At 50.5% G+C, this 26,274-nt stretch overlaps 6 protein-coding genes across 6 annotated transcripts; 3 read left to right on the top strand and 3 right to left on the bottom strand.

Annotated features, from left to right (window-relative positions):
- Positions 1-926: 926 nt before the first annotated feature.
- On the bottom strand, positions 927-2,182 carry N7533_012740 (glucose-induced degradation complex GID8; the record flags this gene model as incomplete). The annotated part of the gene is made up of 3 exons (XM_057109390.1): positions 927-1,448; positions 1,667-1,862; positions 2,103-2,182. 3 exons carry the CDS (start codon positions 2,180-2,182, stop codon positions 927-929), a joined length of 798 nt encoding a protein of 265 aa, XP_056954491.1.
- Positions 2,183-2,553: 371 nt separating this feature from the next.
- N7533_012739 (uridine kinase family protein) lies at positions 2,554-4,394 on the top strand (the record flags this gene model as incomplete). The annotated part of the gene is made up of 8 exons (XM_057109389.1): positions 2,554-2,766; positions 2,841-2,968; positions 3,049-3,193; positions 3,249-3,291; positions 3,348-3,461; positions 3,526-3,567; positions 3,623-3,854; positions 3,911-4,394. Coding segments are annotated over 8 exons (1,401 nt in total), but the record flags the coding sequence as incomplete, so codon positions are not given.
- Positions 4,395-5,199: 805 nt separating this feature from the next.
- Positions 5,200-7,464, top strand: N7533_012738 (pre-rRNA-processing protein ESF1; the record flags this gene model as incomplete). Its single annotated transcript, XM_057109388.1, has 2 exons — positions 5,200-5,269; positions 5,342-7,464. The coding sequence occupies 2 exons, from the start codon at positions 5,200-5,202 to the stop codon at positions 7,462-7,464; spliced, it is 2,193 nt and encodes a 730-aa protein (XP_056954489.1).
- A 1,128-nt stretch (positions 7,465-8,592) lies between these two features.
- N7533_012737 (uncharacterized protein) lies at positions 8,593-12,200 on the top strand (the record flags this gene model as incomplete). The annotated part of the gene is made up of 3 exons (XM_057109387.1): positions 8,593-10,694; positions 10,735-11,191; positions 11,220-12,200. 3 exons carry the CDS (start codon positions 8,593-8,595, stop codon positions 12,198-12,200), a joined length of 3,540 nt encoding a protein of 1,179 aa, XP_056954488.1.
- A 526-nt stretch (positions 12,201-12,726) lies between these two features.
- Positions 12,727-15,305, bottom strand: N7533_012736 (putative sugar hydrolase; the record flags this gene model as incomplete). The annotated part of the gene is made up of 5 exons (XM_057109386.1): positions 12,727-13,869; positions 13,943-14,876; positions 14,938-15,001; positions 15,058-15,172; positions 15,273-15,305. 5 exons carry the CDS (start codon positions 15,303-15,305, stop codon positions 12,727-12,729), a joined length of 2,289 nt encoding a protein of 762 aa, XP_056954487.1.
- Positions 15,306-16,094: 789 nt separating this feature from the next.
- On the bottom strand, positions 16,095-21,518 carry iml1 (GTPase-activating protein IML1; the record flags this gene model as incomplete). Its single annotated transcript, XM_057109385.1, has 1 exon — positions 16,095-21,518. One exon carries the CDS (start codon positions 21,516-21,518, stop codon positions 16,095-16,097), a length of 5,424 nt encoding a protein of 1,807 aa, XP_056954486.1.
- Positions 21,519-26,274: the final 4,756 nt, after the last annotated feature.

Here is a 26,274-nt window from a genome sequence, read left to right as displayed (position 1 = left end):
ACCCTTGACGGATAGGAGAGGGTTCCTGTTGTATTTCCCCTTGTTTTCTTCTCCCATATTGAGCCTGAGGCTTTGAAACGATTTTCTATTTTATTTTTTCCCATTTCCATTGCAATTTCTGCTTCTAGTTATTCTAGTTTTTCATAGCTTAGAAGTCGTTCATGGACTTGAGTACTACCTATCATTGTATCTTGCATCCACAGATCGGACCGGATCGAACTGAACTGACTCGGACTCCAGTGGATCCGCCCCTGTTGCTTAGCCTTTTTCTTATTCTGTGTAATGCGTCTGCCTACTACCATTTTCAAGTTTTCTATCTGTCTCCACTGCGAATGCGTGAATTGGATCGGATTTGCTTGTATTCATACGTTGGCTGCATGCCACTACTGTTGGATTGAATACAACGGACAGGTTGGAATATCTCATGACTTGGCTTGTATCCGGATTTCGGAAATATCCATTAAGAAAGACGGGGGTATGTAGTACTAGGTTAATGCCTAGATATCTATTGGGTTAAGGAATAAGGCAGAGGGCAGCCGAGATGGACACTGAGTGCTAGAGGCTCTGCCGCAGGCCCGCGCACGGGTCATTTCGGGCGCCAGACAAACCATCTCAAGCAGAAAGCAGCGGGTGAAGGAAAATTGGAAGGAACTTCTCGGTTCTTGGAGAGCTACTAATACAAGTCGAGATACGGATTGCTTCAGGGGAAAAATGTGTAAAATCACAGATGACTGTGCGTCAGAATGTATTATAGTAAGGTAAGAACCCCTGGAACTCCATCAAAGAAACCATGTTCGTACCCCAAGCGCCTCGCTAAAAAATCCACAGGGAGTAGCCGGACTGTGCAGTTAGAAAGAAAAGGATGTTGCGAGAGCAAAGCCAAGCCGACCTGGGCAGGCACAGCAAGATAGAGGAATCAAAGATCATCATGAGATCATAGGGTCGACATCGCCATTGTTAGACATGACAGTGTCACTAGCTCCATTGCTAGCGCCATTATTGGCATTGGAATTACGGGTGCTGTCGTGAGTCTCGTTGATCAGACCGATATCCAGCTTATCAGGGATATCCTTCTTAGACTCGCGGGCTTTGTTCTCTGCGAAGGCGCGGAGCTTAACCAGGCCACGCAGGCGCGCCTCTTTACGAGCGCCCTGGTTCTCGAGAATCGCCTCATTGACACGTGTCGCGATGTCCTTACGTAAAGTTGGGTCAAGGAGGGAAGCAAGACCTGGTGCCAGATTGTCACTGGGGAAAATCAGGAGTGCGAGGGTCCGCTCCAAGTCCTCAAGGAACTGTGGATTGGTTGGGGCTCGCGGGGCTAGTTGGGACGTCGCAAACTCCAGGGCTGGGCTGATATCGCCGTTGGGAGTGGAGGTGCAGGTGCGGATTAGTTCAATGAGCTGCAGGCGCAGAAGGGCGAAGTGGAGGGATTGGTGTTCGTCCAGAATCTGATTCATATCGTTAGCCTTGGCACTTGAAAAAGGTTTGCAATGTGCGTTGTGAAAATTTGAGATGTGAATTTTGCTCATACTGAGGACTGAAGATGTTTGTTTTTCCGCAACTCCCCGGAGGGTGTGTAGGAGTGGTGCATGAAACATTATAATCATAGCAAAGAGGGGATGGCGGGAATGGTTGATGGTGCAAGATTAAAGGAGGAAAGTCTTACCTGAGGATTCAGTTCATTGACCTTCTCGATCGCCAGCTGGATATTACCCGAGTGGATAGCAGTCCGTATCTCAACCCGTTCCTGGATCGAATCAAGATCCGTTTGGAGTTGGACATTGGCCTCAATTGCAAATTTCTTCGCAGCACTGGGGTATCCGTTGGTGATGAGGTAGTCCATAACCAGATAGTTAATGTCACTGCAGTTCACTATTAGCGACTGTCTGTCAAAGCATGTGGGATGTGGCAATGAGATGAAAATGGGTCAAGCAGTTCAGATAGACAAGTCAATAGTTTCTCCTCAGCGATTTTCAGAGAGATTCCCAACTTGATTTTCAAGATGCATCATGTCAAGGGCAGACCGACTCGGGGCAATCGAGTAGTCGAGGGTAGGGGGAGGTGAAAGGATATGCCGGAGGAACCGGAGGAAGGCGACTCACGTCTTGGATGGCTTGACCTCGTCAACCTTCCGCTCGAACTGGTGCCATGTTGGCGTAGCTGTCGAGGGAGTGCGAGACATCTGTGCGGTTGTTAAACCCAAATAACCACGAGCGAGAAGACACGCCGGGCATTCATACAAGATTAGCAGACATTGCTGAGGAAACAGCTAGCTGCAAGAATGTAGAAGCTATCCGTGAAGCTCAAGAGCGGCCCAGGAGACGACGGCCATGGAGAAAAGGCTGAACGCTGGAAGGAGGAAATGCTCTGAAGCTGGGAAGAGATGAGGAAGAAGAAGAAAAAGACGAGAAGCTCCCGCGCTTGCAGAAAAAGTAAAAGATCACTGGTGCTGAGTCATCCACAAGCGAACGGATCCCGCGCTAAGCCCAATTCAATGCTGCATGGAACAAGCTCACCTTGAGACAACCTTCGTTTGCCTTCCACTTCGTCCAGTCTCCTGGTGGTGTGAACAAAGAAAAGAAAAAGAAGGGGGCCATGGAATCGATTTCTCCCTTTTATTCTCTCACCCAGGGGGTGAATTACTCACCACCATGGCAGGATCTAAGCATCATCGGCATCGCTGGTTGCTCTGGCTCGGGAAAAACCTCGGTCGCTATGGAGATTGTCAAGTCCCTGAATTTACCTTGGGTTGTAATTCTATCGCTGGTATGGCTTGCATTTAAATGCTTTGATTTACGAAAAATGGCCTAGAAAAATACATCTCTAACATGTAGTCGCAGGATTCCTTCTACAAGTCACTGAGTCCCGAGGAACACCGCCAAGCTCATGCAAATCAGTATGATTTCGACTGTCCAGACGCATTTGATTTTGATGTTCTGGTCGACACCCTGAAAGATCTGAAGAAGGGGTGAGTTGTAGGGGGGGGGGTGCATTTGCAGTCAAGAAGAGTATCGTGTTCTGGTTGATCTGACTAGAATCCCTTGCCAGCAAGAAAGCCCATATCCCAGTCTACTCCTTTGCGGAGCATCAGCGTCAACCTCAAACGACAACTCTTTATTCCCCGCGTGTCATCGTCTTTGACGGTATTCTGGCGCTACACGACCCCCGCATCGTCGACCTCCTCGATGTCAAGGTATGTTTGGCCGCTATCTTCGCGGTCGAGCCTTGACTAAACTTACCCCACTTAGATCTTCGTCGAGGCCGATATGGATGTCTGCTTGGGCCGCCGCAGTATGTGCTCCATGCTGTATCTCCCACTGACAAAACTGACATTGAGATTAATCTAGTTCTTCGCGATGTCCGTGATCGAGGTCGTGATATCGAGGGCATCATCAAACAGTGGTTTGCCTTTGTGAAGCCCTCATACACCAAATACGTGGACGCCCAACGGCAGGTTTCGGGTATGAAATTGAATCACTTCTATCTTGTGCCATCTTATATAAAAGCTAATAGCATCCCCCCCAGATATCATCATCCCTCGTGGAATTGAGAACTTGACTGCTATCGGTAGGTGGTCTCGTGACACCCTTCCAAGTCTGGCTCTCATACTAACTTTATCCAGATATGGTCGTCAAGCACATTCAACGAAAGCTCCAAGAGAAGTCTGAGCAGCACACAGAGGCACTTCGTAATCTCGGCCTTATCGCCGCCAAGGTGGAGTTGCCACCGAACGTACATGTGATGCCCTCAACTCCCCAATTCGTGGGCATGAACACCATTCTACAAACTCCGGAAACCCAGCAGGATGACTTTGTCTTTTACCTTGACAGACTCGCCTCAATCCTGATCGAAAAGTATGATTCCGCGTCCTCATTGTTGTTGAGCCTTTTCTAACGATCTATTTCTCTAGGGCCTTGGACATGTCGCCATATGCGCCAACCATCGTGGAGACTCCACAAGGTAACAAGTATCAAGGGCTGCATCCCAATGGAATTGTCTCCGCAGTTGCCATTCTCCGCGGCGGCTCTTGTATGGAAACCGCCTTGAAGCGAACCATCCCGGATTGCATCACTGGTCGGCTTTTGATCCAGACAAACGAGACCAGCCAAGAGCCAGAACTTCACTACCTGAAGATTCAGCCAGGGATCGAAGGTCATTCTATGGTCATGCTCCTGGACCCACAAATGGCCAGTGGTGGAGCTGCACTGATGGCTGTTCGGGTCTTGGTTGACCACGGGGTACAAGAGGACCGCATTGTCTTCGTTACCTGTGCCGCTGGAGAAACGGGACTGAAGCGATTGACGGCGGTGTACCCTAAGATTAAGGTTGTAGTTGGCCGGATCGAGAACGAGGCTGAAGCCCGATGGATGGAGAAGCGCTACTTTGGTTGCTAGTGTGTTCTCGCGAGTAGACCAGTAGTTCACATGTTACCTACTAACGAAGTATATAAACGCACGTTGCATATATGATGTTCATTCATTTTCCAAGGTTACGCATTGAGCCATTTCACTACTAGTAGCTACATGTTACCCTACGTGCAGGTGACCTAGATGGATACATTTAGTATTCACAGTACCTACCTAAATAAAACCCTAGCACGCCGCGGAGCTTGGGCAACTTGAACTTCAGCCTGAAGGCTTGAAGGTTCAAGTTGTCCCGTGTCATTTCAAACCTAGAAAGTTTCATGCTGGTACTAGTACTACCTGCTTAGACTTTAGTACCTACTAGTAGTAAGTACTACTGTATGTACTAGCCCTGGAGGTCCATGTTCCATCCTCAGACTCAATGTATATTTCTGGTCCCGAGAGGTCATGCCCGGGCAGCGGGCGGTACATGCGGGTGCCAGTGGGCATCTGGCCATTACACTGGCTCCAAATTATCCTCGACTCTATGAACGAACATCACAATATACTATCCATATACCAATAACCTTATCCAGTAGCATTGACACTATATTTATGCATACCAGTTCAAGTTCGTGTTGTACACAGCTCGGAAAGGACGCTCTTTCCCTTTTGAGCGAAATGGCACGTGCACCCAACTACCTGCACCGCCTTCAAAAACCGGCAGAAAAAAAGAAATTCGTCGGGTCCACCGAAAGGTTTCTCCCATCCACGCGATTGACATTCAAGATCTAATCTTCCGGCTTCTGTTAAATTGTGTTCGCTCTGTATTCTGAATATACGAGCGCATTGCACAATGGCAGGCCAAGACAAGAAAAAGTCTAAGAAGGCCGGCAAAGCCAAAGGCGAAGCCGGTCCAGTCATTAGTACGTTCTATGAGATATCCAAATTCGCTTTCGCAATCAAATGAAGATTCGCTAACTTGATGAAATGTATAGCCGACCCTCGTTTTGCCAACATCCAGACCGATCCCCGCTACCGTCTTCCCAGCAAGCGCCAGACCCATGTCAAACTTGACAAGCGCTTTCAGCACATGCTTGAGGATAAAGATTTCTCTCGCAATGCTGCCGTTGACCGATATGGACGCAAATTGGCCCGTGACGATACAAAGAAGCAACTGAAGAAGCTGTACCGCCTGGACGAGGATGAGGATAATGAGGATGAGGAAGAGGAAGAGGAAGAGGAGGATGTTGCAGACAACGTCAGCATTGACGATGATAAGGAAGTGCGGAAAGAGCTGAAGCGGATCAACGAAGGACGCTCGTATGATCCTGCTCGCGATGGCGGATTTTCCGACTCTTCCTCCGAAGAGGAAAGCTCGAGCGAAGAGGAGGAGGATGAAGAGGTGGAATTCGACGAAGACGAGATTGAATTCCCCGACCAGCAGCAAGCCAATGTGCCTCTCGGAGACGTAACGACCCGGATAGCGGTCGTCAATCTGGACTGGGACAACATTCGTGCTGAAGATCTCATGGCTGTCTTTTCAAGCTTTGCCCCTACTGGAGGCCGCGTGCTGAAGGTTTCCGTCTACCCAAGTGAATTCGGAAAGGAGCGAATGGAGAAGGAAGAGATCGAAGGGCCCCCTCGAGAGATCTTCGCTACGAAAAAGGAGGAAGAGGAGGAAGAGGAGCTTGACTCGGATGAGGAAGAGGAAGAAATCAAGAAGTCCATGCTGAAGGGTGACGATGGCCAAGAGTTCAACTCTACACAATTGCGCCGCTACCAGCTTGAGAGACTCCGCTACTACTATGCCATTCTTACATTCTCCACCAAGGAGGTGGCCAAACATGTCTACGATCTCGTTGACGGCGCAGAGTACCTCTCCAGTGCCAACTTCTTTGATCTCCGCTTCGTTCCCGATGAGACCGATTTCGACGACGACAAGCCCAGAGACCAATGCTCTCGAATTCCCGATGACTACAGACCCAGTGATTTCGTCACCGATGCTCTTCAACACAGTAAAGTCAAGTTAACTTGGGATGCGGATGACAAGGCTCGCAAGGAGGCCCAGGGACGTGCGTTCCGTGGCTCGCGAAAGGACATTGATGAAAACGACCTGAAGGCATATCTTGGCAGCGACAGCTCTGAAAGCGAGGACGAGGAAGATGGAGGAGTGGAAGTTGTCGATAATACTACAAGCGAAGGCACATCAAGCAAGCTCTCCAAGCGGGAGTCCGAGAGACAGCGCATGCGGGCATTGCTGGGTCTCAGCGCGGAACCCACGCGTACCAAATCAGATGGCCCCGTCGGCGAGATGGAAGTGACCTTCACGTCGGGTCTGGCTGGCGGTCATGGCAAGGATACCATTTTCGAGAACGAGCCAGAGATTGAGGAGAGCACCGTCGACAAATACGTGCGCAAGGAGCGCGAGCGCAAGAAGCGACGAAAGGAGAAACAAAAGGCCAAGCGTGGTGACGACGACGAGGATGGAGAGCACTCGGATAATGGTGCAAAGGAGGAGGAGGAGGTTGCCCCGGCCGAGGCAGCCCAACCAGAGGAAGACTTGGGCTTCAACGATCCCTTCTTCGACGATCCATCCGGCAAAGCTGAGGCAACATCCCGCCGCAAGGAGGAGAAGCGCAAGAAGCGGGAGGAACGTGCTGCTGAAGAAGCTGCCTCGGCTCGCCAACGGGCTGAGTTGGAGCTTCTCATGGTGGACGACAAGCAGGCCGACATCAAGCATTTCGATATGACCGAGATCGAGAAGGCTGAGAAACAGGCCAAGCGGAAGAAGGGCAAGGGCAAGGGCAAGAACAAGGAGGCAACTGCAGTACCGGATGATTTCAATGTCGACGTCAGCGATCCCCGATTCGCCCGTCTGTATGAGAGTCACGAGTTCGCGATTGATCCCACTAATCCCCGATTCAAGGCTACCTCCGGCATGAAGGCCCTGTTGGACGAAGGCCGTAAGCGCCGGCGTAACCGAGATGACGGTGAGACCGATGTGGCAGGAGAGCACCGCGATAGCTCGAAGAAGCAGAAGAAGGCATCGAAGGAGGCCGGGTCCGAGGACCTCAAGCGGTTGGTGGACAAGGTGAAGCGGCAGTCAAAGAAGGCATGAGCGCAGCTGCTGGTTGGCTTTATTGTAACTATGGGACCACGATATCAAATCTGGATGGATAGAAATGGACAGATCATATCCTAGCGATTATTTTGCAGATCTCATGCCGGTTGCATTAGTAGTTCTGGTTACAAAGACCCCGGGAATTTGGTTACTACGGATTACGCCCGGACTCCATACTCTCTCGACTCTACCTTTACATGCATCTTGATTTTCCTGGGCAGCATTTTAGGAATCAAGCTGTTCTAGAACGGAAGCTGGTCCTGGGTCAAGTCTTCACCGCGTAACTCTGTATGCAGTACCCCGACAGTGGTTGATACTGTGTCACCTGGCATTCACCGCTCTAGTTAGACAATCGGCTGGGGGTATATCGATAATTTTCAGTCTAGTAGAGTGTACTTGTGGACTTTATTTACTAAAATATCTCTATATGTACTAGACTATAAGTACTAAGTGGGTGGCGGGATCAACCTAGAATGCCGTACGGAGTACTATAACTAGTACCCAAGCCCAAGGGTACTTGGATAATCATTCAGCAGGGATAGCAGCATAAGACGTCTAGGGTCCCATTGCTTCATACCTACCATCTTACTTCGTACCAAAGCCAGCAAAGCTCCCCCCCTTCCTATGCTAATGCAGTGTCACAAGTGAGGCTGATGATCATGTGGCGGGACCCGTTGTCACTGCAGCACACCGCCATTCGGAATCTCCACGACTTTCCTCTCCAACTCCCCTTCAAGAAACAGCCCCGTCGCTGCCTTCGTTTCTCTTCTCTTCTTCTCTTTTGAATTGACTGTGGGGTGCCCCCGCCAATTGTCTCCTTTATTCTTTTTTCTCGGTGGCAATCCCCCGCCCCACTGCTGCAGCTCATCCCACTTTCCTGCTCTTCCAACCTCCCCCCTCCCCCAGCATTTCTCGACATTCTCGCCCCTCCATCAGTCGATGATGGTTCCTGCTCGGTGGAATTAAGCAATGGGTACATGCAGTCTAGTATCTCCTAGCTGTCTGATACCCATCGTTACACAACGTCTCTCGATCGGTTCATTTGCCTCTCATTGAATCTTGCTACACCTACCTACCTCTGCTAACGGCGGGTTTAAACCCCCCCGTGGTAATCTGACCTTGACCATGTTGGGTCGACTATTAAGCACCGCCGCTTCAAGCTTGAACCCGGCCACCTATTCTTCCTCTCGCAATCACGGAACTCCTCTCGAATCGGTCACCGAAGAGGAACATACCTCCGGCCTTCTCTTCCCTGATGCTAGCCTGCTCCGTCGTTCAAACACCCATGCATATCCACTACAAACGACCTTTCACTCTCCCAATGCCTCCACTGCTGGTGCTTACGATGACCGTGGGGGGATGGAATTGGAACCATCCAAGGATTTCCGGGTGATTGTGGCACAGAACGCCTTGGGTGACCGGGATGCCTGCGTCTTGTTGGACACACGTGCCTCATCCGATTCTCCACCCACTGGTCTCGGCATCGACTCGCAGGGCCTCGATCAAACTGGCTCTAGACATACTCGTGCGGTCTCCAGTCTATCTCGCGGCACTCGTCGGAATATTCTTACACAATCCTCCGTCGTCGAATCGAGTCCCCTCGCTACCGCCGCCAGCGCACGGCGGGCCTCAACAGCCAGCGCCGGTGCTTTCTCCCGTGCCCGAGGCCGTAGCTCTACACTTACCCCCGGAGGAAATTGGCACGATAATCCGAGACATGGCACCGATTCCAATGACACTGGCTTGCTTAACTGCATCTTCGGCAGCAGCGCCTTCAGCTACCGAGGCTCATCGACAAAAATGCACATCATCTCTGCTGACGATGACTCTGGAACGTCAGGAATGTCAGCTAGCATGTCACCTGCTGGTCGAAGCCCTATCGCCCGGGCTTACACCACTGGAAGCCCCTCTGGAATGATGGGAGCGGCTCGAGGCCTAGATGGCAAACCGCCTGCCAAGGTCACCGTCTTGTTGACCCGAATGTTCAGCGTCAATCTCCCAGAAGGCCCAGACGCTTCAGCCGACCGGCAAGACTACGCCAATGCCATCTATCAGGAATCTCTTCCCGAAATGGGCTTCCCCTTCCCGGATGTGGCAAAGCGGAAGAAAATCAAGGAGAAGAAAACCCCCATGTATGCGGTTGCGATTACGATCCAAATCCCCTTGCTTGCACGGAGTAATGCGGGGAGACCAGTATCTCGATTCAGCACCCTCGGCCTTGATTCTTCTCGGATTGGACTTTCTAGCTCCCTGGATTCGGACTACCGTTGGCCCGGTGTGCTTTTTGATGATAGCCTATCAGCTGCTTCCCCTCCAGCGAGCCTAGACGAGCGATTGGATTTGTTGGTTGACCATTGGGATGTTATTACCCGCACCCTTTCCCACTTGGAGCGACTTGCCCGGAATGAGATTCTTTTCTTGTTGCGAAAGGTCGATTCCCTCGCTGGTTCCCACCCGAAGCCTGCGAAGCCTCCAAATATGCAGCGTACCAATCAGACCATTGTTCATTTGCCGGCCAACATACTTGCCGTGAACTCCAAACTCAAAGAAGAGGCCATTCGCAGTACGCGTCGCATCAGCATGGCTCTTCAAACCCCATATGTCGTGACTGGCCAGAGTCGTTGGGGTGTGTGGCGAGAGGAAGGTCGTTCCATCGTTCGAGGGCTTGGAGATAAAGAATCAAATTTCTTCTTCCTGGTTTTGCTCACTGCGTTCCTGGGCAACCATACTGAGTGGCTGAATGCCCTTGGGCCGGATTGGTACCGTCGCCGCCATAATCAACAGCAAAAGGCTCAACAGGACTCTGAACCCATCCTCACCCACCGAACTGTAGTCATCTGCCCAGACAAGATGACTGCCCGCCGTTTGATTTTCCTACTCTCCGCATTCTTCCCTTCTAAACAGCGAATCGACCCCTTGCCTTCGCCGCTTCGTCCTGGAACTTCAGCGTCAATGCGTGCCATATCTCAGAGTCCACCGGCAGTGCCAGTCCTTCGCCAGGAATCCCTTCGGAGAGCCATCGAACGACGCACACGAGCCCAGCGAGGATTCCCCGGTGAGAATGGTCAACACAGGCGTTCGACGAGCGTCTCGTCTCAAGAAACAACCCTGAGGTCCACAGAAGCTGTTGACATGAACCTCCCGGCGCAACATCCAGCCGCACGTAGAGAATCAGATGCCCGTTCCATCCGGACATTGGGTCCCAACCCCCCAGGCCAGAGATCCTCGTGACAGTGGAGCAACCATCTCGATAACAAACCAAAGCAGTACCGTCCCTGTCCCTCATTTTACTTCACAGCAAAGCCGCACCAGCCAGGGAGGACCTGACCACAATGGACCTGGGTCCAATGACAGCCTGGCATCGGAGAATTTGCTGAAGAATCTACAACGAAGCGACAGCACTGTGCTGAGCTCTAACGGAAGTCTTCCATCTGCCGGTGGCCGCTGGGGAGGTCTCTTCTCGGGCCTGTGGAGCTCACGACAGGAGTCTACAGATGGGGCCGATTACTACTCTCCATCTCAAGCCCGCAAAAAGTCGGTGTCTACAATCGCCGGTCCTATCACACGTGGCCCACCCACATTGAGTGAAATGGTCAAGGAGGTTACTGAAGATGAGGCAGAGCACCGTTTCGATACATTGCCGAGTGGAAACATCTCGATCCCAACTACTGCACCCCATGGATCTGAAGATACTTCCCCGGAGCCTTCATCTCTGACAAGCCAAGTTCGCGAGTCCCCTTTGAAGCTCTCAGTGCGTGCCGACGAAGGGGGTGGTAGACGTCGATCTTCCACTGCCTGGATTCTTATCTCTCTCCTCCTCGGGAGACTCTACAATTGCATCACCGAGAAAGACTCGAGCGTCAATTAACAGCGTCGATGGCATTCCATCCACTCACAGCAGTGGCTCTGGATTCCACAATGCCATGAAAGATACTCCCGATGGCCCCAGATCTCACGTTGCTGGCTGGCTGAAAGTGTTCCATGAGGATTTCTCGCTGCAAGCAGTCAGACCTTATGCATCTATCGAGGCAGATATTAAACGTGCCATGCAAGCAGAGCCCTCGCCCTATATCCCTTCGACTCCAGATGCAGATGGCTCAGAGCGTTGGGTCGATGTTGCAACTACCTTGATTGCAGATACCCGGGCGTCCTCTGTTAAACGTCTCCGGCTAAGACGCAAGATCATCGTGGGCCATCATTATGGAACGAGCCAAAGCCCTCCATCCCCGGCCAGTGGCCTCAACCAAGGCCAACGCTCTTCAAATTCCCAATTTCCAGGCATTGTCGGCTATAGCAAATCGCCTGATGACAATCTCAGTAACGGGCCAGACCCTCACCATGTGGAAGAAAGATTCATTGAGGAGCCTGTCATGGATCTCGATGGTATCCTTGTCGACGCCGTCGAGCGAGTCCTCGGACAAAGCGGGTATTCCTCGCTAGCACAATCCCGTGCCCCATCACCTTCGCGTGCTCGCCGAGGAGATGACACCGGCCAGACCACGCCCCGAGCAGAAGATCCTCCTTTTGAAGTACCCCGTGCTGAATGTCGCAAAATGGTGCTCGGAGCTTTGGAAGAGGTTGTCCGCATCGTCACAGCCGAACACTGCCGGGAAGACGTTGATAACGAGCTAGGCATCGCCGACCGCGAGCGTCGACGCGCTCAGATTGGCGCTGATAATACCCTGCGTCAAGGAATTCGCAAGTGGCTTCTCGACGTTGAAGAAGCCTGGTGATTTATTGGATTGCCGTTTACCATTTACATTGCTGTGAACCACCACGGGGCTATTTTACATCCACCCACCTACCCACCCACCCCAAGCGTTTTATCATTAGCTGCCCTCTCTTTAGAGGGGTTTCCACCCTGACCTTTTTGCCGATTCAGAAGTATGATTCATACTTCGCTGTGCATTGCTGCGATGTTTTTCTATGATACCCAAGTCTTTGTTGATGCCTGTTTCAACCAGGCCTGGCATTTTTGTTTGATCTTAATCTTGATATTGTCTTTTTACTTCACTTTTTGCTGAATAGAATAGTTTTCTCGATTCTTTTTCCAAGACCATTGAGGCATTGCTTGATGGTCAAGTATTCTAATCGAAGCGATTGTATTGTAGTGGGCATAAGATAAGTTACTTTTTTCATCGCATGCTGGCCATGTACCTCGTGCTGAGCTTCGTTTGATTTACGAGCCGAAGAGGTATGCCTGACTAAAAATGGCCATGAAGTTCAATTCTTTGGCTGTTGTAAAATGACAGTGCTAGCTCACTTATGCAAGTAGATCACCTCCAATTCTTCTCCTTCAACCTCGACACTCTTCCCATCCGCAGCAGGAGAGATCTGAATGGTCTTCAAGACCTCACCTGTCTGACCAGGATTCACAATTTCCACTGATGTTTCACCATCCAATCTGCCATTGACCAACAGTTGAATACCCTCCAATGCTGCATCCTCGGGTGCCTTCAGCAAGGGGTTTGTGATTGTCACTGTTCCCGGCCGAACAAGAATGGGCAGTGTATCAAAACCATGAGTTTCGGTATACCACCGACCACCCTCATAAGTTTTCGAATAATCAAACCAGCTCACCCAAGCCCCTTGACTCTCATCCTCAACCCGGGGCACATAGAACGTGACCTCACCCTCCTCAGAGAAAACAGGCGCAACCATCAAATTCGACCCAAACATATACTGCGTATCAACAGAATACGTATTCAAATCCTGGGGAAACTCAAGGAAAAGCGCCCTCATGAGCGGCACACCCTCCCGATGACCTCGCAAAGCTTCTTGCAAGATATACGGCGTGAGAAGAATTTTCCTCTTCACGCAATCTCGCAAAACATCCGAGCAGTCCTCGCCATAGATCCACGGAACTCGGAACGAACTGGACCCATGAAGTCGCGAATGCGAAGACAATAGTCCAAACTGCACCCATCGCTTATACAACGCCGGCGGCGGCGTCCCTTCAAATCCTCCGATATCCGACGCCCAGAAGATATACCCGCTAAGCATTAGGCTCAGTCCACCGCGAAGAGACTCGGCCATTGCCTCGAAGGTGCTCTCACAGTCACCACCCCAGTGTACGGGGAATTGCTGGCCGCCGGGGGCAGCGCTGCGCGCGAAGAGGAGACCTTGGTTTGTTCCGACGCGGGAGTTTAGCGCGTTGTAGACGATGCGGTTGTAAAGGAGAGCGTAGAAGTTGTGCATTCGGGCAGGGTCGGAGTTGTCGTGGTATTTAATGCCTTTGACTGGGATTCGTTCGGCGAAGTCAGTCTTGAAACTGTCGACACCCATGTCCATGAGTCTTTCCAAGTGGCTGGTGTACCAAGTGCATGCGGCGGGATTGGTGAAGTCCACGACGGCCATGCCAGCCTGCCAGAAGTCCCATTGCCAAACGGAGTCGTCGGTACGCTGGGGAGATTGTTAGTTTGTATTGAGGGAATTGCACGAGCTTTGAATAAGATTTGAACGGTCGATATCATACCTTGATGAAGTAACCATTCTTCTTGCCTTCCTCGAAAAGAGGAGAAGCCTGCCCGACATATGGATTGATCCATACACTGATGCGCAATCCTCGATCTTTCAATCTCTTAAGATACCCCGGCGCATCGGGAAACATCTCATCGTCAAATTCGAAATCACACCATTGATACGACTTCATCCAGAAGCAGTCAAAATGAAACACCCCGAGTGGAATATCTCTCTCCTGAAACCCATCCAAGAACCCCGTAACAGTCTGCTCATCATAATTCGTCGTAAAACTCGTCGTCAGCCAGAGATTATAGCTCCACGCTGGAACAAGCGCCGGTTTCCCCGTAAGCGCGATATACCGTCTGAGCACATCCTTCGGCGACGTTCCAAAAATAACAAAGTATTCAAGTTCCTCACCGGAGACAGAGATATTCACCCGCGTCGTTCGCTCAGATTGTACTTCCAAGCTCACTTTACCCGGATGATTGACAAAGACACCATACCCCTTGGACGAGATGTAGAAAGGGATATTCTTATACGCAAGCTCGGAGCTCGTACCTCCATCCTCATTCCAGATATCGACCGTCTGCCCGTTTTTCACAAGAGGTCCAAATCGCTCGCCGAGACCATAGACTTTCTCTCCGACGCCGAGATCGAGTTCGGCTAGCATGTACCCTTGCTTCTCGGCGTAGATGCCATCTGCAGTGTCGTATTTGGCGCTGCGCGTGTCACGGATGTACCCGATGGATCGGAACGAGTGACCTGTGAGCTTTTTGGCAGATTCGCCGCGGAAGACAAAGTCCAGTTCGTTGGGGTTGGAATTTATGTCCAGGGAGAGTGGTCCGCTGGCGTAGGTGAGTTTCTTGGTATCTTGATTCTGGGTGATAGTGGTGTGTCCGGTTTCTTGGTTGATGGCGTAGTGAGGGCCATTGTCGACATTCCCAGCCCTGGAAGAAGTTAGCCTCTTCTTTATTTTCTTCCTGCGAAATGGAGATAGTCGGTACTTACCAATGAACAAGTTTCACGCCAATAATTCCGTCTAAAGGCGAAGTCACCTTTGCTGAGATGGTCGCTAGATCAACCCATTAGCTAAGCCTAACTGATCAGCGAGAAAATGGAAATACATACGTGAATTCAGAGTATCACCGCGGTGTCTCTGAAGCTTGTTCAGTAATAGATCGACCGTTTCTTGCTGGACACGCAGTCTTTCGACATTGCTCATCCATTCGATGTTAACCCCCTCCTGAACACGCCACAATTAGCATAACGAGGCCCAGAAAAGTAAGATCGCTTCATCTTTTATTTTTGGTGAAGTTCGGCGAGAAAAAAAAGAAGAGACATACCCGCAAGCACCACATTCCCTCTGTGAACTTCATGGTTACCCCGAGACTCTTGTTCCGAGAACGAGTACTAAAAACTCGCACGGCCTCGAATTGAAAAAAAAGTACCGAAAATACGAGTAAAAGAAGAAGACAAAGACGAAGATAAAGAAGAAGAAAAAAAAATAAAGCAGATAGTTATCCGCAAAGTTTTTGAACTCCCCTCAATCCCCCTCGTAGCATCCCAATCTGACACGGAGGACTGTCCGACATCATCAGATCGTGGGTCTCACCAAGAAACGCTCAACGCATGCGAGATGCGCTGTGGAACAAGCGGGGCAGAGAATCCATTTTTCTCACGATGTCAGTACCTATCAGTATTTATCGCAAAGGTATAGCCGGGGTGTCCACCAACCAGAAGCTGCGAATGCGAGTGTCGGCTGAATGCAGGGTGATTTGGCTAAATGCCCCCCCTCTTCCTTGTGGCGTTTTTAGTTACTTACCGGGGGTATTCATCGGGATTTAGTATAGATCGGATTGGATTTGTTGGGTTTGCTGGATAGATTCGTGATAATTACTCAAGACTAAAATGTAGCTGAGCTAATTTTACCGGTATGTGCCGAGGTGAGTTTTTGGGATTGTGCGACTCAGATACCTTCTTTTGTGACAGGCACGCCGGCGGGGAAAAGGAAGGAGAGAAAGTTGGAACTTGAACATTTGTTTCATCATGATAGAACTATCGTATACATAACACAGATAATCGCGCACGGGGTATTTCGTACAAAGCATTAGAAGAACAATCAAACAAGAGGAAGCCCATCAGAAAGGCATTGCAAATCTGGTATCCTAAATCAGAGGTCGCAAGGTCCCACTGCGAGGACTACGAGTATAGCTCAGACTCTCACCGCGTGCACGAGCACGAACCATTTCTGGCGAATGCAATCCGTCGTGCGATTCACGGCGTTCTTCCGTAACACGAGACGGCAGGCCAGGTGGGGGAGAGATGTGGTGGCTAACCACGCTGGCAGGTAACTCCAAGGATGGGATAGAAGTATCCATGAGATGATGTGCGGTTGCGGGCTCGACCTTTGTCGAGACCGGACGGACGTGCGATTCCTTGTAGAACTGCTCCAGCTGGATGACATCGCTGCAGAACTCTTGAAGGGCGTTGAGGATGTGCTCTGGGGCCCGGTAGAGGTTCGCAGAGTCAATATTGGATGAGACTGGGTTCGGCATTGGGCTGCCAATATCGTGGAGAGGTCTGGTCATTGGCGAGAGACGTGGTGAGCAGGTACGGTCCAGTGGATCGTGGGCTGCGGCAGGGCGGCCCCGATAGTCTGTGCGGTTATGATGCTCGTACCGGGCTGTGTCGCGACTTGCAGCGGCCCGAGTGCTAACTAGACGGTTTGCTAGGAGGAGAAAGTCACCTTCGTCGGTGATTTGGGCCAGGATGCTGCCTGTTCGGTGGATAAATTGGGGGTATTTGTAGTCGGGCTTGCCCCAAGAAAATGAGACCTCGACATCAGCGGGGAACGCGGAAGCAGCCTCGAAATCAAGCACAAAGTCAAACTTGCGCAATATGCACTTTTGGTAGTAGAGCGGGTCTGGCGGCCCTGGCTGTGCAAACGACGCATTGTTGAAGACTGTATGGACGGGGCCTTTTGGCGCAGGCACCTTCAGTGTGATTTTGTATGGCTTTCGAAATGGCTGGGTTCGATCGATGGCGCATGCTTCAGCAATGGGCACTTGGACTAATTTTAACCCAAACTTCTCAGCAGTTGAGGCCCAATTGTGTACCGTGTCTTCGATCATCTTGGGGGTCGTGCTCATCCAGCTTAACTCGATATGGAAACAATTCTCTGGGTTGTGCAGCCGGTCATAGTGAAGGTCAACCACCTCCGCCCGGTTCGATCGCTTGCGAGCGTCCACATCAAATTTGATGGACTTCGAAAGCATAATGGCAACCTTGTTTTTGCCTCTGGAAGGCGTGGTCGGGGTCTGGGGAACTCGATCATCCGTACTGTCAGAACGAGTCCGAAGACTTGAAGGCGAATCTCGGACGTTGCCAATAGCTGGCGTTGATGGCGTAGACTTTTCCGCACGCAACTGTGGAAACCAGCTTCCACCCCGAGATTCGGGCCGCGTGAGACGGAATTCGGCGGAGATCTGGTAGAAGTAATTGCCGTCTCGGAAATTGTGTCGCTTCTCGACGTGCTGGAATAGCCCCTCTTTCATCAATTCATTTCCAAACACAATCGCCTCGTCGCGGGTATCAATGTCTTTGAAGCTTTGCATGAGCCAAGTCGTAAATTCAACACCAATAAAACAATTGTAATGCAATCTCCAATGCCATCTTCGGTCCATCAACCGGACTCCCTTTTCGCCTTGAATTCTTTGTGACAGTGATGAAAGGTTAAGACTGGATCTCTCCAGTAGCTCGGACTCAGGGAGCAATTGAGCGGGTGGATTATCAAGTCCAGGATCAGTGAGTAACACGCGATCCAGCTCTGCGGCAACAACCTCAGAAGGGTTCCGAGTTTGATACATGATGTTGAGCGGATTCTGGTCTTTTTTCTTAGTTGACGACTCAAAGCGTTTCTCCTCTGGAGACACGTATTTCTGTTTTTGCCAAATAGAGGTGAGCCGGCTGATTCCAAGAATATGAATTTCTTCCTCGTTATCCTCGTTGTAGGGCTGAAGTTGACGGCGTGAAGTGGACTGAAGCTGCAAGGGGATCAAGACGTAGCGAACTCTCCAGAAATGCAGTTGTTGCGCTGGATTATGGAGATAATCGCGGTGACCGGCAACGTAGTTGTCCGCGTAGTTCCAATTGTATTCTTCGGCGGTAGGATCCAGCTTGATGTCTTTGATCTCATATTCTGGCCTCAAAATCGTTCTCATGGCTGGCTGATACAAGGTCAAATTAGACCCCTTGGGCATCGTGAGCGTCGCAGAAGATTGATGCGTGAAACGGGTGACTTCAATCTCTCCACCTTGGATACAGATGAGACGGTGTATGGCGCTTCCCTTGGACAAGAAAACTGTAACCCCATCTCGCTCCAGACCTCGAGTGTCGAAAACGTTCAAGGACTCCATGGCAGGCCGAGAGGTTACTTCAGCTACGTGTCTGCCAACGACGATTTGAAAGCCATGGGAAAGACGCAGCGATATCATCTCACGCAGGAGTACTCCCCGAGTTTTTGGCGCCTCGAATCCTTCGACATCATCGTTCGGGAAAACGCGGTATGGGGTTTGCAAGTAGTCTGAAGTAAGTTCGGTGGCGGTGGGAAACTCTTCAGTTGTCAATGGGAGCACTGCGGGTGACTTCAAACTTTTCCACTTTACTACAGCCACATGCGGAGGACGAGGGTACGCATGCTGCCAGCGACCGAACCAGCTGGTATTGCGCATGACATCCTTCGAAGTATTGCAAGGGTTGACAGATCTGACCCATGGAGCGAGTGCCTTACTTGGCGACCCCTTTGCAGAGAAATCCCGGGAGCCATTGTTTATCTTGATCTCAGGTCTTTGTTCGTGATAGCGGGATTGACCTTGCTGGCGCCCCTCCTCATCGAATGGATTTTCTGCTGCAGATCTCAACATTGGTCCCTCGGTATCCCCGTGCTGCTGTTTATCTGGAGATTCCGCTGGCTTCTTTGGTGGAACCTTGATTGAAATAGGCTTGGAAGGGGTCAAGCGACTTTCATGGAGCTCCCTTGGGGGAGTAGATGCTCTGGATGAAGATACTTCCATTATGGTTGGTGTGGAAGTAGACTCCGAAGGACTCAGAGATGCGATACTCCTGGTGTCCGAACCTGCGGCTCTTTGGTTTGACATGGGCAACGCATTTGCGTGCTCCACATGAATACCAGTACTCGCTGTTGCTTTAGAGGGAGCGGCACTCAAGCCCCGGAGTGCAAAACTGATTGTTCTTGATATCCTCGAGGAGAGGGGTGTAGTCGAAGGCTTCAAAGCAGACTTTTTTGGCGACGGGCTGCTTTCGGAGGAAAGTGGGCTTTTAGGACTAGCCATAGCCGATGTATCAATTCGTCTAGGGCCGGCTCGCAATGCTGGATTGGTCTCAAGAATATTATTATCCTTGTCTCTCAGTCGTGATATAGATCGTGCAGAAATTCGATCATGTGCTGCGCCAGCTTGTACCTCTGGCTCGCTGAGTCGCTTATTTTTCGGTCGTTGGTTCTGGCGTGGTTTGGGCGTGGTTAAAAATACGTTATCATCGTACTGATCCATCCAAGCCATGATAGACTTGCGTGACTTTTGTGGAGGTTTAGTCTGGAGCTCACTTTCGTCCTCAACGTTTTCGAGGAACGACCCTGGTCGAAGGCTATCGCTGTACTCCACCTTGAGGGATGCAGTTTGCGCGAATCTAGCCCTTGGCGGACCTCGAGATATAGGATTATTTCCAGGCCAGGATGCTCGAGGTCTTGCCATGTCAAGACCCTCCAAAAGGTATGGAATGGAGATGTTTGACTGTTCACTTTCCATCACCCCCATCATCTGAATTTCGTACATACGAACCCGTGGAGTAAATGCTTTGGAGGGCCGAGTGACAGTAAATGGGATCGGGGCATTTGGATCATTTTTCAAGATTCGTCGGGCTTCCCGGTAAGTTTCCGGATTCCAATAGGAAATGTCGAGCCAGTGAGGAATGCCGTAGCTCCATTCTCCAAGGTGAGGGTTTCCTCTTTCACGCATCCGCGTCGCAGATAGATAAGAGCCCGGTGAGAGGTAAGACGATCTGCTCACAAGGCTGGATATTGAGTGATGGATCTCGGGCGACATGTTTCCTTTCGGGGTGCTGCTGGAGCCCGCGGTCGTCTGTCTCTCCGTCGGCGCTCGATACTTGAAGAGCGGCACTGAGTGGAGAGGCATTGGGCTCAGGCAAACAAGGTCAATAGCAATGCCACGATTCGCCAAAGCTTCTGTTGTAGAAGCCAAAGACTCGTGCGAAACCTCAAATACGCCACTTCCAGGTGTGATGACAATAATAGATGTACCTGTATGAACCATATCTCGATCGATGTGGTCATAGGCCAAGTGTGCCGAAGCGAGATGAATGGCCTCTAGAATATTGCCGCGCAGGGCTGTGCTCGGGCGTCCCGCAATAATTGCAGTGTGTGGCTTGGATGGAATCTTGACACCACTCCCAGCGGCAGCATCGAGATCGTCCGTCTTGAGAATCGAGACATCTCTTAAAAAGGATCTAAAATTCCTTTTAAGCTCATCCAAAATGGTTGTCCAATGGCCGCTCGCCATGTCATTCACAACCACACGGTAAAAGTCTCGAGTCGGGACAAGATTGCCAACCGCGCTCTTCGCATTACCCGCAGTAAGTGGCGCGATACTGGGATGGGCAGATGCATCGTACTCTACACGGGTGAAGAGTACGATGGTAACTAGATGCTTTGCGTCGGAATTGACCCATCGTTTGAAAAGTTCCGGAAGGAAGCCGTTGATGACGCGACTAAAAAGAATATCACCAGAGCCCTCGGAGTCAAAGTTCCACATCTCCCTAGACATTTGGATAAATAGAACGTATTTGGCAGACTCGCTCCGGAAAACCGGAATTGTGTTTGGAGCGAAATATCCCGAAAGAACCTTCTTCTCTCGAATGAAGATGTTCTTGACTGTGGCCTTGATACTGTTCATGAAGGAGATTTTCTGACCTTTGTAAATGGTCTTCTCAGAAAGCTCCGACATGACCAACCTCCACATATCGGATCGGACCATATACTGATCACGGAAAGCAATATCGACATGAGATGCCGCGCATTGATCGCGGTCAACTATGGAGAGTACAACCTGACTACGGTTCTTGAAGCCGAATGTATTGGCGACATTTCCTGTGACGGAGATCTCCAATCTGGGATTGCGAAGTTTGATATCTTGCGGGATGGGCTTCACAACAAAGACACAACGGGATTGCAGAGGAGTCTTGAATTTGGACGTGCCATCAGATTGTGTGGTTGTACTCAAGTCCGGGTGAGATTCACGAGCAGTTTTGATATCCGAGTCTGGCTTGACGCCTGAATGAATTGAATCACCAGGAGCGCGAACCGGTAGAATCTCGACTAGGTCTCCGACCTGCACGCCGCTTTCGCCAAAGACCGAGGGGTTAAGCAGAATTTCTTCCGGGGAGAAGGGATCATTGTGCACCCAAAGCGTGCATTGATGACGAGTCAGACTGGCGGACAGACGAACGATGCGCTCGTCGGACGTGGGGCCATGATCTCGGCGAGCTGTCTCCATCGAGGATTGGATGGTGGACACCGTTTCTGAGACTTGCGGCGCTCACCTGCCGCAAATGCGACTGGCGCATGGGCCCGCGCAGTGACATTCTTTTTTAGTGATGATATCTCGCCTGCATCACTGGGGACAATTGGCAAGTTCAAAGCTCGTATTCCGGGTTGTCTTAAGAGGTTAAAGTGCAGCTGCTGTGGTCCAGCTCTGCTCCGATAAGATAATGAGTCACGTGATACAACCCCATTCTCCACACGTGATTCCTATCATCGACTTGCGTGTATGCCTCAGGCCCGACTATCGGCCGAAGACCCAAAAAGAGAAGGAGAAAAAACAAAACTACAATTGAAAGGTCGAAAAGGCTCAAGGAAGAGGTTGCATCAATGCAACACTGAAAATTTTTATATTTATGAGGAGAAAAACCACACATCAAGGCTAGAACTGGTAAATAATGCGACCATACAAGTCGGGACCTTTTAATGGACCTGACTATTAGCTGGGGTCTTTTGCTCCCTGTACAGAGTAGTAGTACTCTATATTGAAAGGGGCTAGAGATGCAAAGCGGGCCGAGCCACTAGCATGTGGGAATGTGTGGGAAAGAACCGGAACCTACACACAATCAAGGTTGGCTAGTGTTATGCAGGTCGGGGCTTCAAAGCCATTGAGACCAGAAAACTGTGGCTTGAACAAGTTTGCATATCCAGACAAGCCACGACAGTAAGCGTGGGCGCTAAATTGGACCTCGAAATTATCGAAATTTGCCACCGGGCTGCTGCACTAGACCATGGGAATGTGTAGTCTCGATCCTAGATAAATGTCGTAAAGGGTGTAAAGGATGTAAAGGGTGTAGACTGACCTTAGGAAGTTAGAGAGAACAGGTGACTTGGTCGTCATTGGGGGAAGGAAGTAAACAAAGCAGCGAGAGAAGAGAGAAATGAAGGAAGGAACGACCAAGCAGGCCCAAACAGAACAAACCCAACTGATGACCACCGACGATCACCAACGACCATCAACGACCACTCTGACCAGCTTCATTGACTGTGACCACTATTCCTCCTCCATTGATTATCATTAGTACAACTCTAACGTCCTGCAAGAAAGACCCTTGTGCCCCCCCAAGTTCCCTTTCGGGTTGAGAACGCTGGTGGTTCCACAAGCCTGATCGAGGCGACGCCTTGAGGGAGCACTATCCGGCTTTGCATAATACTCGCCACCCATATGAGTTTCTCAAGGAAGATTCCGAGCCTCAAAAGCCCCAGGAAACGTGAGTTGGCCTCGAGAAATGCCTGGTTCTGCAGATTCCCGTCTGTAGCCCGGAGCGAGTGCCAGCTCAGAGAGCTTTTCTCGGCATGCGAATGGTCCAGCGACGACGGATTCATTCTCCGGTAGAAAATCACCTGGCTCCCGAGTTCCAGGGATTAACCGAACCCCTTCATCTCCCCCCTCATCGCCCTCTTGTTGAAAACGACAGAAAGTCTTGCTTCAATCCATTGACTCCACGCTTTTTTCCTGCTTGGCCTTTTGGCCCGATCTGGTTTGTCATCAAGATATTCTTCTCGAGACCCGGTCGCACTCCGGCCACCACTCACAGATGTGGTCATAACCCCTTCAACCATTCACTCTGTGAATCTTGTCATTTAGGATGGAAATGACCCTGCATTCGATTCCATATCTGCTTCCCCGAACAGGCTAATATATATCTTGAACAGCGTGGTTGACAGTCCTCGATAGAATGTTCATGTCAACGCAGCCCTATCGGGACGGACGCCACTGTGGTTCGGAACAGTACCTTCCAAAAAAGAACTTTCAAGACGACCGTGACAAACGAAAGGGACCTTGGTCTGTCTAGAGAGAAATGCTTTCGATTCGCAAAAGGCTTGATTCTTTTCCCAAGGGTTTCTGTTCGGTGGATCTTGATGTGTAGGCGGCATCGGCTTCCGGCTGTCTAAAGCAGAAATGCTGGAACTGATCAGAGGTTTGACCTTCGCAACACCCAGAAAAAAAAGTCTTGATACGTCTTTGTCGCTATGAAGTATGGACCGATTCAGCTATCGGATCTAGCTGGTCGCCATTTTCATGGTATCGAGGCGCAACTCCACCCGATGTTATTGTTGGGTCCAGAAGAACGCCGCTGACACCAAGACACCAAGACACCAAGACACGTCAAGACACGGGCATTTGAAGTCATCGTCGCAGGATTTGAGTTAGGATCTCTGTATCCCGTGAATAAACCCTTTGCGAAGACCAGAAATCCTTCACCGGTCATCCGGGGTTGTACCTGTGCCAATGTTGGGCTCCAGCAAAGTGTCGTCGGGAAGTTGCACCCAGTATGACGGATGAGTAGGACCCCAGTGACACTGAGTTGGACTCGAAGGTGATTTTTTCGGCCGTGAAAAGGAGCAGACGATTTCTCAGGCCTGAAATAGGTATCCGGGGTCGATCGGCGTTCGCGTTGCAAGTTGTTGCGTGTTGCGTTGGCTTCGTCGGGGTCGCCAGCTACCATCGGATTCCGCTGCGAGGGGCTTGAATTTGAAACTAAACATCCTGTGGCTAATATCCATTAGTTCCAGTGAGCCAATTGTGACTGAAGCAAACTCTTCAGCCGTGGTTGCCGGCATTGACGGCTCCTCTCCCTGGCTCAGCGAGGTCCCATGACTTACCAACTTCATCAGTAATACCAGCCAGAGTGAATAGATTTGACCGACTATCGCATTCTAATTTCCTCAAGGAAGTTGCTCTCAGCTTCAACAGATTACCGGTCCGTAGTCTTGTTGCAAAACTCCCGCTCAACGGAGCGGCTTCCTGAGTAGACTCGACAGCCAACGATGGCCTTTCGGTATCATTGGAACAGCAACAAGATCCCTCAAACCAGAACACTCCTTTGTGTATGGGGTTGATTCGGTAGGATTAATCCCCCCTGCGCTGTGTCGAAGGGAAAATGACAAACTCTTCTCGCGGATCGGTTTCGTTCGGCTGATGGTCAGCACTGCCAAAGGTCGAATCGTGACGGGAAAAGAAGAAGAAGAGCAAGTTATCTTGACGACGAGGGTATCGATCAGGAACCAAAGACCACGATCGAGGGATGAAAGATCATCGAAGCTGCCGGGTTTTTGTTGATGGTAGAATCATCTCAAGGGGGATGTGTTGCGGGCCCGGTACATGTGCAAGCCCCAGGATTGGAATGGAAAAGGCTATTATTCAACTGGCTGCTTTCAAAGACACACTCATATCTACTGAGCGACAGCACAACAATGTATCCTTGGCTCACTGACTAGAAAAGAACTTCTATCAGCACGGCAGCTTCCGCGAAGCCAGAGCAAAGCTTGAGAGAAATGCCGAACCCAGTATAGGCTTTCCATATTACACCGGTGGAGCCTTCGATGGGAAGTGTGTTACGACTACGGATTTGTATATCGACCCAGGCAGCATTTGGACGCCAAGCATAGGACAACAAGAAACCACCTACCAGCTAGCTATCATGCCATTCCCTAGTCAAAACGAGCTCGTTCTGACTAGGAGCATCACTCTCTGTACTCACGAGACAAAGTGATAGAAGATCGTGTCAACTGCAAGGAGCCTTGTCTACTTTGACATGTCAGGTCAAACTCAAGATATTCCTATCTTTTTTTTCTCACCTTATGTCTCCGGATAACAATGGTCGGTCTACTTGTCATCAAATCTCGAAACAAGAAATAAGCTCTATAAGCCAAAGGATGGCTGCCAGCAAGGAATCCACTTTCAAGTTCTGCATAAACCTCCTCTCCTTGCGATATATCACCGGTGAAAATTACCAGAGTGTGGCGCTCCAAGTACTTTGAGGGAGGGGGGCTCGATCGGGCTAAAGTGGCAAAACAGGGCGGCTTTCACATCCGACATACCACAGCGCAGCATTTCGCGAGACCCATATCCACAACTCCATTTTGCTAACCCATTGCGTGAAATATCGCCGTATACCGGTTCCCCGAAAGTTCCCTATCCCCAAAACTGCCCTAGGAGCAATTGGGAAAATAAGAAGAAAAAAATTATGCCCAGAAAAAAAAAAACTGCTCTCGCGGGGGTGGGTGGCTATAGGGAACAGCCCTGGTCTCTTTTCTCTAAGCCTACGTGTTTTGGCATTTCTCTTTTCTTCTGCCATACCCGCTAGGCTCAAAAAGTGCGTTCTTGTATACCCTTTTTTCCCCTTCAAGGTGCGCACCAACACAACCCACAAATTGTCGTGTCATGAGCGACAATTTCATCCGTCACCCGTCTCATTTTCAACCAAGGCCGAGTTTCTCGGAGCACGAGTCAGATTCATTCATCTACGATCAGTTTAGTCTGGGCCATACCCAGACCCAGGCGTCTGGGCTCCGGGTTATTATGGAGCCTATCCCTGGTGACGACCGTTTGGGTTCCAACCCAGGTCGGCCTATGAACGCAAAGGTCCCGATCCCCCGTTCGAATTATCCTGGTAGCTACACTTCAACCAGTGGCCGGGTCAGTAGAGCCTGTGAAAACTGTCGCGATCAAAAGGCGAAATGCAGCGGTCATCGTCCCTCCTGTCAGCGTTGTCAGGATAGCGGTGCCCGATGTTCTTATGGCGATCGGAAACGAGAAAAGATGGTCAAGTGTGTACCGACGCTTCATGGGATCTGTGACCATCATCTAACCAAGAGAGTAGAGAGTTGAAAGATCTATCCGCACAAGTGCAAAGCTATGAAAGCTTGCTACGAGATCTGTACCCACGATTGGACTCGACATCGGCCCAGCACGTTGATCAGGCCCT

Source organism: Penicillium manginii (assembly GCF_028828005.1).
Source record: "Penicillium manginii strain IBT 31320 chromosome Unknown utg000009l:1.0-3297300.0:1.0-3298630.0, whole genome shotgun sequence".
Classification (NCBI taxonomy): Eukaryota; Fungi; Ascomycota; class Eurotiomycetes; order Eurotiales; family Aspergillaceae; genus Penicillium; species Penicillium manginii.
This window is presented reverse-complemented; position numbering and strand designations above follow the sequence as displayed.